The sequence below is a fragment of the Harpegnathos saltator genome, unplaced genomic scaffold (assembly GCF_003227715.2).
Source record: "Harpegnathos saltator strain DR-91 unplaced genomic scaffold, Hsal_v8.6 scaffold236, whole genome shotgun sequence".
NCBI classification, from domain to species: Eukaryota; Metazoa; Arthropoda; class Insecta; order Hymenoptera; family Formicidae; genus Harpegnathos; species Harpegnathos saltator.
In genome coordinates this window covers 641436-655489 of record NW_020230024.1, presented here as the reverse complement: position 1 = coordinate 655489, position 14054 = coordinate 641436, and the positions used below count along the sequence as shown (strand labels likewise).

The window sequence follows — 14054 nt, the reverse complement described above, 5'->3', positions numbered from 1 at the left end:
ATGAAGGTGAATGCGTGATGCACGGTTTTTCTCGATACAGCGCTGTTATTTTCTAAATTGCCATTATCTCCACATTCTTTGTGATCTTTTTTTAGAGTTTGTGGTAAGCTTGTTATCTGTTCATACTGTACTTCATTGTAGTTGCAACTGTATAGCAAAAGATACTTTTGCACGTGCACGTTTTGCAATTTTACAATGATTCATGAATGAGGATTTTTAATATACGTATCTTACTGACGTATTTGGACATGCGCCAAAACGGAATTACTAATATAACTTTAACATATTTCAAACGCGTTGCAATTTATGCATGAATTATTTATCACAAGGTAAAAATTCTCGCAAGATCGATCGCTGAATCGATCAGGAAAGAACAACATTCAGCAAATCGCCATGCACAGTAGGAGAGATCGAAGAGCCGATCTCTGTCGTTTCGTTTCAGCGTGATTTCGATCCAGACGATACGAACGAGCTGCATCCGCGGGCTACTTGGCACAGTTTACCGATATCTGGGTCAAAGTCACGTCCTCGGTGAGGCTAAGAAGGCACTTAGCCCGAAGCGCACTATTCCGCCCGTGCCTTCGGATCCGATCACCTCCAGGCCAAGTTTGGTTGAGATGAGTGAAACTTTATTTATGGATTCGCGTTGCCTCCGAAACGAAAGATTCTCTCATCGCGCCGAGGGATCACTAATAGTATGCGCTTTTTCTTCTTTTTCTGTCAAATGTGTAGTATTTTCATAAATTTATTTTAATTATACGCATATATGTAAGGAAAGAAACCGCGAGAGAGAAAGGCAAATACACATATACACACGCACACACACACATACACATATATATATATATATATATACATATATATCGATATACATATATATCGAATATTTTAATTAGAACTATTTGCGTCATAGCAGAGAAGAGATCATTTGATGTTATGCTGCATTTGTTGATTGTTATGCATTTGATGATATGATTTTGCGTTGTATAAATAGTGCGATATCATGTCCACGTATTTGCATATTATTAATTTAAAAATAGTTGCTGAAATATGAGGCAGTAGCAACTGTAGTTTTTCTCTCCATCGATGCTATAATCGAGACTGCGATTTAGTAAAGGACGAAAAGTGGTTGATTACAGTTTATCTGACGAAAGCGATCGGTTTGATTTGTCATAGATATCACGGATGAGACCAAGCTCTTGTAACGTTGCGGCTTTTTTTAAGTACTTCTAGTTTAATTAATCCAGTTAATTTACTCTCGCGGCAAATAGCGCAACGCAACGCGGCTAAGTAAACGCGGCTTTTGACTATCGGAGGCGTCTCGCGAGTACATCATTTTTGAAATTTATCCACAAGTCACGTCGTCAACTCGTCCGCACTGGGTAGTCCGAGTGTTCCGGTTCTCACACACTTGTGACCCTGGCCAGGCGGCCGTTTCCCACATTAATTGCGGTTCTTCTTCTCCACGTGGGGGAAAGAGGACTTAATTTTCTGGAAACATCGTCATATTCGGGGCTGAACCCGCCGTTGACCCTCTCGCCGTGCGGTCGTATGGAACGAGAACAGAAAGACCAAAATTCCGCGAGGTGGATGAAAGGTGTGCATGAGAATAAGCACAGTATGAGCTCATGCTGGATCCTGAATATTTTCTTCCTTCACGATGTCGTGCTGGAGCGGCTGTGAGTGTAATCTTGACGAAAATTAGTGGAAACTCCAAGAGTAGAAACTGGTGGAAGAAATTGGAACATTTTTACGCAGGAAGCCGATCGGTGCATGTTGTTAATCTTTTGAGACCATCGATAAATATCTTCGGAGAAAGAAAATTTTACAAAAATATTAGAAACAAATCGGCGGCATCCGCTTATTAGTTACACCGATTGTGAATTGTTGCGATACGCCGTGTTTGCTTTCACGTATGATACTATTCTGCTCGTTGACAATGGAAATGGTTCTTGCATGATAATCTTTAATTGCAGAGAAAATTCGATGAAGTAAAGCAATCGAGAAGAGACAGAAGAGAGAGAGAGGGAGAGAGAGAGAGAGGGAGGGAGAGAGAGAGAGAGAGAGGTGTTCTCTTATTGAATTATAATATATATATATATATTTTTTTGCATCTCAAATATTACATATTGACATATATACAGTCATCGTCGTGCTACAAAGGCGTGACTACGTAGCTATAAATGTCATACGGAAAATAGGAGTGACGAACAATTATAGGATCGTTCACGGACGTCGTCTTTACTCGTTCATCCCGTTCGATGAGCCAATCGCGTCTACTCGCGTCATGGGAAAAATTGAACAATTCAATGGATCATTTCGAACGGCAATTTCAATCGGCAATCCGAGAGAGACTTCAATCTTGAATTATGCATATGTAGATGATGTGTGTGGAAACCGCTTCCTTTCTCAAGGAAGATTCGTAGTTATCCTTCCCAGAATCACTAGAACGTCACAATTTGCTTTTCTCCTATCGCATCAGGATATCACATTGAATTCTGACAAGATAAATAATTAAAATTGAGAAGGAAGAAGAATAAATAATTGAGATATTTACAATTAGGTCCGCGTGAATGAAGGGCTTCGCACAATGAAATGTGATCTTCGCGACACGAAGAATTTTCAGTCATTGCTCCGGTGAACCACTGAGATTTTATTAGACGGAAGCGTCGTATTTTATTCGCACAGAATACATTCGAAACGTAACGCGAGTCCAGTTTTATACATCAACACAAATAACACATCGCGCGTCTTTGTAACAGCATCAAACAATACTACGATCGTTCGTCCGCTTGAAGCGCTCGGCGCTTGTTATGCTCTTTATATTTGACTATAAACGTAAGAATCTGTGGGATTGAACTGAGCTTGAAAACTGTCGTGTACGTGTGTGTGTGTGTGATGCATGTTACTGCGTGTGTCAGTGTGTGTACGCGTGTGTCCCTTAAAAAACTACTTGTTCTAAAGGTAACGAGCGCTTTATAGCTTCCTCGGCACACGGCGCCGTTTCCGTGGCTAATAGTAAGTACGTATAACACGGTAACCTCGGTCAAATCACATTCGTGGGTGGTACGATTTATATCTCTATCTGTACGTATATATATTAGCTATGCATATTCATATCGTATATTTATATCTCATATAAAAATTAGAGAGCTCTTTTTACAAATTGCTTCTTTTTGTTACTTAGTACATACCGCGTGCGGTGTTGACTATATATAATTACAGGAGGGTGGTACGAACACTCGTGCGAATCGGATCGATTAGCTCCGTTAGAATTCGACGTTGGCGACGATCGAGATCGCGGTAAGGCCTGAGAGAGAGAGAGAGAGAGAGAGAGAGAGAGAGAGAGAGAGAGAGAGAGAGAGAAGGGAGAGAGAGAAGTGCTTTACGACGGATGCGAGCCCCTGACTCACGGGGGCCTCGTAACTAAAATACAGATTTAAGCCGGTCTTACCGAGTTGATCGAAGTAAGTCGCCACGTCGGGCTAGCGCACAATCGTCGATTTTGCTCCACATATCGCGAGATATGTGTGCTTCCTTATATTTAATACGATGCGACGTTTACGCGTGTCCGCTCGGGGATGTCGCACCTCGAGAGCAACATCTATCGTCGAGACCACATCCACGAGCGTTGTCGACAAATGTGAATGATCTCTAATGAATTTACATGTGCAATAATATGAGCGTGCGATGCCGATGTGATGAGGCGCGATCGTCGTTACAAAATAATCTCATGTTTGGAAATTCGGAACGCTCCAGAAAGGGAGAGATGAAAAGAGAGGGAAAAGGGTAGAGAGAGAGAGAGAGAGAGAGAGAGAGAGAGAGAGAGAGAGAGAGAGAGGGGGGGGGGAGGAGAGTGAGCTTGAATTACGCTCATTGCGGTGGCACTCTCTTTGCGAGATTTCGTCTAACTATAAGATTGAGCCTCGATATACAAACGAATTCTAACAGCTAAGAGATGTATACATGTCGGGCACGTGCGATTCGCGTTACACAGGCCGCGAGTGTCGTACGTACTATTCCTAGTATTTACGGTCGTTGCTTCAATACGCATTTTATTGTAACATGTAGTCGTCGGAATTTATGATTCACGACTGGAAGGTAACATAAAAGGCTCGCGTGCTGACGAGCACCGCGGCACAGCACGACGCACGCTCAAACGAACGCTACGAGTTTACCAACGGCGCGGCGGCCGAAATGACTGCCGCAGTTTTCCGCAGCCGCACTTTTCTTTTGATTCTCGCTTGCCGGCTGTCGCAATTCGGCGGACGAACGAAAGCCCGAGAGCGTCGCGCGACCGCTGCTGACACGCATGAAACACACACACACACACACACACACACACACACACATACACACGTGAAATCACGCACTGAGAATCGCGAACTGAAGCGGGAGAAGCCGTGAGATGAGATCGTAAGGTGCGAGTCGGTATGTCGCTCGGGTCGCGAGTACCTGACGCAATTTCGCGGATAGACGCAGCGCGGCACCGAACGAGCCGAGCTGGTTTTGCAGGAAACTGGTTGAAAAGTCTGCCGGGTTTAGATTCGCAAATGGTACGAATTTTGCGCAATCGCCGACGCGCCTTCGCGGCGAGTCGCCGCCTTTTGCGAAACGCTCTGCTTCCGAATTCGCCGGGGTTCGTTAGCGAGGCGCGGCTCCTTTCGAAACGCGCCTCGTACGCGCGCTTAATATCGACACAGTCATACGCGAGATCTGCTGAAGAGATACGTGTAAGTTTGTACTATAATCGAGAGAAGAATCGTAAGCGTACTCGCTGCGACTCTCTTAGCACGCGGGAGCAGTTTGTGAGAGACGACGATCGGTCGCTAGAGAGTTTCTTTCGTTTCCCGTTTATCGGACCTTCTTATCATAATTTCCTTGGCTTTCGCGGAGAACAAAAAAATCATGGCGCGTTGCATTCTTAAGTTAATCACGGGAACACTGATTTTCGTATCCGCGGAACATCCGGCGTCTTGGTTCATTGAATCTCGCGCTTATCGAAGGCGCGTGTTTCGAGAGAAAATTCGAATCGAGCGTATCTACCTGCGCTGGCCGACGATCGCGGGATGCTGCGAGGAAACCGATTTCCAGGCCTCGAGGTTCCGATCGATAGGATCTCTCTCTCTCTCTCTCTCTCTCTCTCTCGCTCTCACTCTCTTCCTCTCTCTCTCTCTCCCTCCCTGTCTCCTTCTCCCTTTTTCTCGGTCTCGACAAGCCCGTCTCTCTCTCTTTCTCTCTTCCGCCTTCGCGCTCTCTGCTCGAGACTCTCGCTCGGCGTGGCTCCTTTATTGCGTTTCACTTTCGCGATGAGCTTACCCGTTCGATCGGGGCGTGGCAAAAGTGTAACGCAAGAGAGGTCCGAGGCCATCGGCTGCGATCGTACACGTGTGAAGGAGAAAAACAGGGTCCGCGCGCCATCCTCTCGAGGCTTCACCTGAGATCTGCATTGTGCGGGCTTAGTCACCGCGCGCGTTCGCAAGGCCGCGTTACGAAACGACGATAATAAGAGTAAAATGAAGAATTGGACGGTAGGACCGCGAGAGAACGAGCGCGCGTCGTCCTCCGCGCGCGGCGCGGCGGAGCGGAGAAGATGAGCCAACAAAAAAGACACGAGAGACGGCGACGCGATCGGTACTTTCGAACGTTTCCATGGGAATATCGCAATATTAAGTACACAGGATCTGCGCAATTTATACATGTACAATTACACCGGCATTTTATGACTGCGCGCGCGAGTTCTTCGACCTTCGCTAACCAACCATGGAGGCCAAGACGCGAACACGCGCGCGCGCGCGCAAATCTTGCTCCTATCTTGAAAGCACCCGCGTTGCGTAGGTATTATCGTTTAGAAAGCGCAATAATTTTGATCCGCAGCCAGCGATTAAATTCTTCCCGGCGCGGCGCGGCGCGGCGCGGCATGTCGTCGACGTCGTTCTCGGCGCACGGCGGCGGCATCTCGTTCTTTCCGCGCGGCGATTCAAATAACAATCCGCTAGATATTTATTAGATCCTTCCTTCGGGCGGAGAGCCGCGCGTATAGCAAAAGTGGATCGCTCCGGGGAAGCGATCTACGTTTAAAATGTTGCGGTTTACGAGTCATTGTCGGCGATATCGCGCGGCGCGATCTTTCCGCGCATTTGCATCCGCGCGCGCGCGCGCGCCGTAGAAAGCGGCTTTTCCAGCCGTCCGCCCTCCGCGATGAAACGAAAAGGGCGTGGAAAAGTCCGACAGACGCGCAGCGATCTTCAGCCTCGGCAGCACCTTGAGCTACTCGTAGCTCACGTCATCCTCTGCAAGCCGGACAGGCTCTCGTTACAGTGTTACGAATCACTGATCGGGTTAATCAAGGTCGGATTTGCACCTGTACACCACCTTCGCGCGCGCGCACGAGCGAGCGAGCAAACGCGCGCGCGCGCACGGCTTAGAAAGTGCCGATAAATTTGCACCCAATATCATACCGGCAGGAAGGATTAAATCGTTTTCACGGTGAGCGAACCCGGCGCGCGGCGACGGTTCGTCGGGTTGCGGGAAATTGCCGTCGTAATCGGACGGGCTCGCGATAACTGCGTCATCGTTAAATTAATCTACTGCTATTTACGACAGTCGTATCGAGTCCCGATAAAATACGTATGTAATGCCAGGAGCGAGAACGCGCAGTCCGGGGTGTCGGGAATAATGCACGGTGCGTATTATCGTGCTCACGTTGATTGTCACATTTTCATTATCACTGACGCGCGCGCGAACACGGAGGAGCGATTTTCACGCAGCGATCGAGACCGGTATAATTTCGCAGCGGGATCGATTTCCCACGCCGCTGATAGATGTTACAGGTAATTGGTCCCGCCGGAATATTACTCGCTGGTCTCGCCTGATAACGACGCGAGCAACCGAGTGAGATTGAAGATGAAACGGACGACGGGGCATCTGCGATATCGCTAAAGTTTTATATACGACGACTTCCGCGCTGTCGCTCATATATTTTATCTCGTGTTTTATCTCGGTGACAGCGTGACGTATCGCTGCTGGAGCGGATGCGTCGCGAATCGACCAAGCAGTCCGAATGGAACGCTTATTTACGTCGCCATTATCGCCGGCTGCGTAAACGCAAAAGACGCGTAATTAATCGGGCTCGCGCGCGAGATAACACTTTCAGTCACGAAACTGGACTTGTTATTTGTTTTCCGCTCCGACGGTGTCAGGCACGATCTAGAAAGCGCGGTAAACTAGCGCCCGAAGATCAGTGCCGGGAAGCGATTAGTCCGTTTTTAAGACGCGTCGGTCGGGATTTTCAAGCGCGTTCCGGAGAACTCGAGGAAACCGAGCGCGCTTGTAATAGTGCTATCGCGTGTCGCGGGATTATTCCACCCGACGAAAGTAACCCGGGACTCCGATTCCAACGAACGAGAAACACGCACGTGTGCGTGCGTGCGTGCGCGCGCGCGCGATTTTCACCGAAAATGTCCGCAAGGACTGCCCAAGTCGTCCAATGTATTCCGCTAATTTCGCGTTTTGGATTCGCGAGATCCGCGAGGTTTCACTTGAATCGCGTCGCGACTCCAGAGGCACTTTGACACATTTTTTACATTTTCTCTTCAATTCGAATACACTTAATAAAAAAATCGGAGAGAAAAGTGAAAAAATAGAGATAGAAAAAGATAGTCAGTTATGAGAGACGAGACGCGCACTTTATCATTAGCGGAAAGGGGGGAGTGCGCAAAGATTACGCAGGGAAGAAGTGTGCGAAGAAGAAACATCAATAAGAGACTCCGTAAAACGATAAGGCCCCGAGGCGCCAGGATGCACGCATCTGCCACTGGCCGAGCCATCACCTTTCCAATTTAGCACTGTGATTTAGCGGAGCTTGCACGTATCAATTTTCCGCAGGTGCAAGACTCGCCGCGCATGCGATGGCGGTATATACGAGCGAGGGGAGCTCTTAGCGTATGCAAAATATCCTTGCCTGCATGCACGTGCGAGGGGGGGGGGATCCTGCGAGCACGCGACTTTTCCCGCGCGACACGTACTATCCTCCACGCGAGATCCCGCGACGTCGACGTAAGGAGACTTTAAAGCTCACTTCTGTTCACCGCGTACGCGCGATCCATCGATCGTTTACCGGCGATCAATCGGTTGCCCGAGTTTATGCTCCGTTATGTCTCTGACCCCCGCGTTGCGATCCGCTCGCTAGCACGAGTCGCGTCGATCGGGTTAATCTCAAGGTCAACCGATCCACCCCGGAGGAATCTGCACCTGCGGTGCGCCGGGCCGCGTATCGAACGCTCGCTAGAAAGTGCCGATAAATTTGCACCTGACTTAAGGAGCGGAAGACGATTACATCGTTTCGCCCAAGGTACGCTCTTGAGCGACCGTCCGCAGGAAACGAGGGGATATATCATCATCCGTGTGGGATTGCCCGCGGTACGTTCACCAAGGTACCCCGCTCGTTTACTCGCCTCTTCTTGCCGATCATCGCCGGCAGGAAGCACGCAGCTTTTCCACGCCGCAGATTCCGTTCGCGCGCTCGCTCCGCCGCTCCGCGCCGCGCCGCGCCGCGCCGCGCCGCTTCCGATCGCGAGTCCTTTCTTCGCCGTCGTAGACGTCTTCCGTTGATGGGAAATCTCCTCGCGGGAGATTTCGCACCATTTGCCTTCGCGCCGGCCGGCATGATAACCGTTCGCCTGCCGTTTTTGCGGCCTTTTGCGGCCCCGCGAACGCGCTGAATCGGCGGATATCGCTTTCCGATGCGTTAGCTGCAACGAATGCCGCCGAGCAGCGCATCGTGTGAAGCGGATCGTCCTGGCTGTGCGCTCCTCGAACGCCTCCGCCTCGCCTCGCCTCGCCTCGCCGCGTTCGTTTGCCAAACGCGAGCGAAGGGGCCGCGTGATGAGATTGATCGACGCTACTGCAGACGCGAGAGATTTCCGCGAGTTCCGCGAGTTCCTGCGACGGCGCAACACACACTTGTCCTTCGTAATGCTTTTCCAGAATCCGACGTCTGACGCATATTGGGCGGGTCGGTAAAACGCGGTCGTAATATCGATAAATCGTGACGGGGTGGGGGGGGGGGGGCTAATATCGTTAGACCGTTACTTCATTTCCGAGCGGACGGATTAATTCCAAATTGGAGATCAACTCGCGAAGCCCAGCGGTTTAGATCCGGATCGCGTCGCGCCGCTGTTTCGCGATAATTGACTCTCTCGCGGCTCGCCACGGTAATGGGATATTAATAATCACGCAGGACGCGCGCGGCTGCTTCTTTTTTCCCGCTATGAACTGGTTTCAGACGCGGAGAAACAGCTTCCACTTGGTCTCCCTTCCGTTTCTTCTGCAGAACGGCCAGACTTTTATAGGAGGGTCTTCTGTCAGTTTGCGAAATTGCCATTCAGACTGCGGATCAATTAGAAAGAATCCAACGAGTGCGAATTTTCATTGTCCCACGTTCTCGAGGAAAATCTCCGATTGACGAATTTCGATCGAACACGAAGTGAACGTGTAGTACACACACACACACACACACACACACAATGCCACAAACGCTCCGACCTCCGATTTTGCGTTCCAAGACGAACGTTCTCGCGGTCGCAAGAATGCCGGAGAACGTTGCTACAGGCATCGACGTTTTCATTTCGCGGCGATCATTCACGGTGCGGCCGCGGCCCCGCGACGCGTCACCGCTTCCCCGATTAAAAACTTAACGATCCGAGGCGCGCAGAGTGCGACGAACTTTCCGAGCTCTTCCGTCAGTTCCGATTTCCCAACGCGCGGCTGACTGGCAACGGCAATACAGGCGCGTTCGCGGATCCGCCCATCGATTTCTAAACGCTATTTTATTATCGGCCGCCTCAGCGGATCATTGGGCCCGACGAGCCCGAGTGATCCGCGATCCGCGGATTACGTCCGAAGGCGCCCGAGTTGCTCGAGTTGGGGCCGGGTGCTGAAATTCACTTTCTAGGTCGTAAAATCGAGCGGTCGCCCATCAGCCGCTACGAATCGTCCCGCGCCTTCTCGCCACGACTTTTCCTTCCACGAAGGACTTTTTCGTCCGTCTCGCCGCGCCGGGTCGCGAACCTCTTCCTCGGCGGTGAGGCCACGGCGTTTGCGCGAGTATCTTACCGCTTTCAGTACCGAGCCAGCTGTGACTTGAATGTGTACTCGAGTACTCTTCGAGTACTCGACACGCGACAATATGTGACGCGAAAAAATTACATTTGATAAGTTGATGAATATTAGCGGCTGGATTTTTCGTGACACGCCGACAGAAAAGATGCGATAAATCGCGATCGGTGTTGCGAAATTTATTTGATAATCGCCGTGTGATTTTTCATATTTCACTCGAACGTTTAGAACGTTAATTGCTGCTATCTTGGCACAAGGACTTTGTCTGTGTCGCACGCGGCACTTCTTCGGGCGGTACTTCGCGCCGCGTCGATCTCGAAATCGGACTTCTGCAACTTCGAGCTGATCCCTGCCGCGCGAGAGGAATGCGTCGTGAAAGGTGGAAAAGTGCAGGGACGATCGAAAGGATCGCGACGGCCTTAATTACGCAGCGTCGGCGCTTCTTTTTTTATTCCCATGCTGGCCTTTCTTCTCCGCGAATTAGTCATGCGTTATGCCGCAATCGGCGGCGCGCCGATTCAACGCCGCAAGTTTCAGAACGATATCGCTCTTTCGGAACTTTCTCAGTGCATTTGCGAATTATATTGACCGTTCGGTGCAGTTTCTGTTTTTGCCCAATATCGAAAGTTTAACATTTTATGTCGTAGCGATTCGAGTTTACGCGAGAGAAATCCGATGCGGATGCGAATTCGCGGGTAATTACAATAATTTTCGGTGTGTAAGTAAGAGGATTGCGACAGCCTGCAAACGTAAATGGATTGTACTTTGTACATACCGTATGGGCCGTTGGAATTCTACGGCCCGAGCTGCGAAGTTAAGATCGAAAGAATGTTCCTCGTCGTTGTTATGGAACTTTGCAAACATAGAGGGAAAATACGCGCGGCAGCTGAGAGATAATTTTACAAATCATCATCAAGACATCTCGCATCGCTCGTAGCTTCTCGCCCGGGATCGGAATTCCGCTAGACTTCTTCATTGTTTCTTCGCAGATTGGCTCGTAGATTGCGACTTTCGACTTTGCCTCGACTTCTCAATGACTTTTCCGACTCGCTCAAGCGCACGCGTTTAACTCTAGAATTATCTAGTGCGGTATCTAGCGCGTATAAGAGATAGATTAATTTATCTCGTTTAACTAACTTAATTAAGGCTCTTCGTATATCGACCCGATCGGATCGTATTCTTCAGGATCGAAGGACGATGCGTCCTAGAAGTTAGGCACATGTTTCTTCAGGGCACCGCGTGCCAATTTAATTCCGAGCGTTTCCTCACTGAGCGGACTGGAGGTCCGCCGTCTGAGAAGCCGTCTCTCTCCTCTCGTCGGCTACGTCGCCCGATGAGTTCGTTTCCGAGTTTGTGGATCGTTAAAAGCTAGCATATAGAAAACGATGATCCGACTACGTATCGCTCGTCGTGTCTTGAGCAAATGATTCACCGCCGATCTCTCGAGTCAGATCTACCTTCATTAATAGATCGCTCTCGCTTTTTCGTCTTCTCAGATTCCGTCGGCGTCTCTTTGACGCTCTCTCGGCTCGCGGGAAGGAATTTCTACGCAGGATAATTTATCTCGTGCACTCTAATAGTTTCGGATTAATCTAGGATCGCCACGAGTGATAGCAGTTCCTCGTGGCGGTGCCGTTGCTGTGTCGTGGAGTCGCTCGTTCGGCCGGAAATTTATAACCCTCCCGAGACTTTCGCTCTCGTTCGATCCCAACGGCTCGAACGGCCCGCGCGTCTCGCTCTCCTTCTCTTCCTTTCTCTCGTTCCCCGGACTCCACCGCACTTTAACGAATCGGCGAAACGTCTCTCTTTCTCGACCGTGAAGCAGTCGCATGCTGATAACGGGTTACCATGCTAATGACTCCGGGTGCCAGGACTCAGGTGTTGTTGCCCGGCGAGAGCGGCGGCGAATTCGTTTCCCTCTGTTCCTCCTGGACGCTCTCCGGCCTGCTGGTCGTGCCGCTCGACCTCGAACTGAGGTTATCCCGGTCGCTGAAGTACGACAGGTCCCGCTTCTCCTCCAGCTGCAGCTGCTGTTTGTCGTTTCTGTAATCGTCGGTGGCGTGACCGAGCAGACTCGGGAAGTACGATATCCCCTGCCGCTGCGATGTGATCTTCCCCATGAAGCTGCGAATCTCCTCGAAGTAGGACTCGTCGGCCTTCGGCAGCTGACCATGATACCTCGATCTTACCTCGTCCAGTATCGTCGGTCCGTCCGCGTCGTGCTTCTTCAGGTGTCTGTCCAGATTGGTCTGCTGGCCGAAGCATCTCTCGCAGAGCGGGCACTTGAACGGCTTCTCCTTGTTGTGGATGTTCCTCACGTGACGTTGCAGGTTACTGGAGATGCTGAAGCTCCTCTCGCAGTACTTGCACTTGTACGGTTGCTCGCCGGTATGCGTCCTCAGGTGTCTCGTCAGGTTCGCCGATCTGGGGAAGACCTTACCGCAGAATTTGCACGAGTATCTGTCCTTGGGCTTGAGGCCGGCCTGCACGCTGATCGAATACGGCGGCAGACTCGAGCCTTGCTGTTGCGGCTGCTGCTGCTGCTGCTGCTGCTGCTGCTGCTGTTGCTGCTGCTGCGATTGTTGTTGCTGCGATTGCTGCTGCTGCTGCTGCTGCTGCTGCTGCTGGTGTTGGTGCTGGTGCTGGTGCTGATGCTGCTGCTGCTGCTGCTGCTGCTGCTGCTGCTGCTGTTGCTGCTGCTGCGACGGGTGATTTGGTTGCGGATGCTGCGACTGTTGACCGCCGATCGGACTGACGGCCCTCACGCTCGGCTGCGACGACGAGGGCGAGGTGGTCGACGAGGTCGTCGAGGAGAATCTGTTGGACGGCAGCGGCACCATCGTCGGCAACGCTCTGACTTGGATCTTTGGCAGATCGGGCACCGACGAGCCGTGATGATGTGACCGATACATCGCCTCCAGCATCAACGGGTGCATCGCGTGAGGCTGGGGAAAGAGCACCGTGTGATACGGCAGACTGCCGCCTAGGCTGTTTTGGTTCAGCACTTCGATCTCGTTCTGATTCTCGTCCCTGAGCCGCTCCTTCTTGTGATCGACGCGGAGATCGAGCGGCTCGCAGTCGAGCTCGTCTTGCTGATGAGGTTGCGGTGGTCTGGCCGCGGGGCTCATGTGCGGCTGCTGCTGTTGTTGATTCGTCGGGCTCGACATGCCGCGACCGTGGCCGTGGCTGAGGTCGTACGGCAGCTCCTCGACGTCCGGCACGCGGACGCTCAAGGGATAAATGCTGGCTTGCTTCGGGCTTATGTGGCCCGGCATCTTCCTCGGGCTCGAGTCCTTCTCCCGCATGGCTGGAGGATACTTGGGATCGCGCAGCAACGTCGGGGGCAGGGTGATGCTACCGAGGTATCCGCTCATCACACTGTCTCTGTCACCCTCGGCCTTGCTCCTGCTCTCCGCTCGGGATAGTCTGAAACGTAGAACAGAAACGATGTGTTTGATTAGCCGGCGAATCTCGGCGAGGGGGCTTTTCTAGCTTGTTTTCTCTTCGAGAGCACATCGTGTGTGTGTGTGTGTGTGTGTGTGTGTGTGTGTGTGTGTGGTAACAGATGTCGCGACTAACCTAGTCGAAATTTTGAATGCATATTAATTGATATTAATTGACCCATTTCATCGAGCAGAATCAAATTCAAAATATTTAGATGTAATATTACAGAAGCTTCTACGCACACTCGACGTTTCGAACATTTTCTTCTCGTCGAAATTTCCTTTAGAATGATTCAATGTTTAGTTGTCTCGCTCACTCACTCAACACATCACATTTGATTTTTTTCAATTTCAATAGCTAATGTACGTATTAATTATGTAGAGTGCTTGACCGTAGATAGGAGAGAACGTGCGATGAACAAATATTAAATACTTAATACGAGTTAATAATAGGATAATTAATGGGTAAATAAAATAATAAACTTTCCTTAT

The 14054-nt window shown here is 50.4% G+C and overlaps 1 protein-coding gene across 1 annotated transcript in view; it reads right to left on the bottom strand.

The window, feature by feature from the left end:
- Positions 1–2387: 2387 nt before the first annotated feature.
- LOC105187303 (zinc finger protein sens) overlaps positions 2388–14054 on the bottom strand; it is a 31934-nt gene continuing 20267 nt past the window's right edge. The window contains exon 2 of the mRNA XM_019842876.2: positions 2388–13545. Within this exon, the coding sequence (XP_019698435.2) occupies positions 11994–13493 (1500 nt within the window). The 5' untranslated portion in view covers positions 13494–13545 and the 3' untranslated portion in view covers positions 2388–11993. The remainder of the gene's footprint in view (positions 13546–14054) is intronic.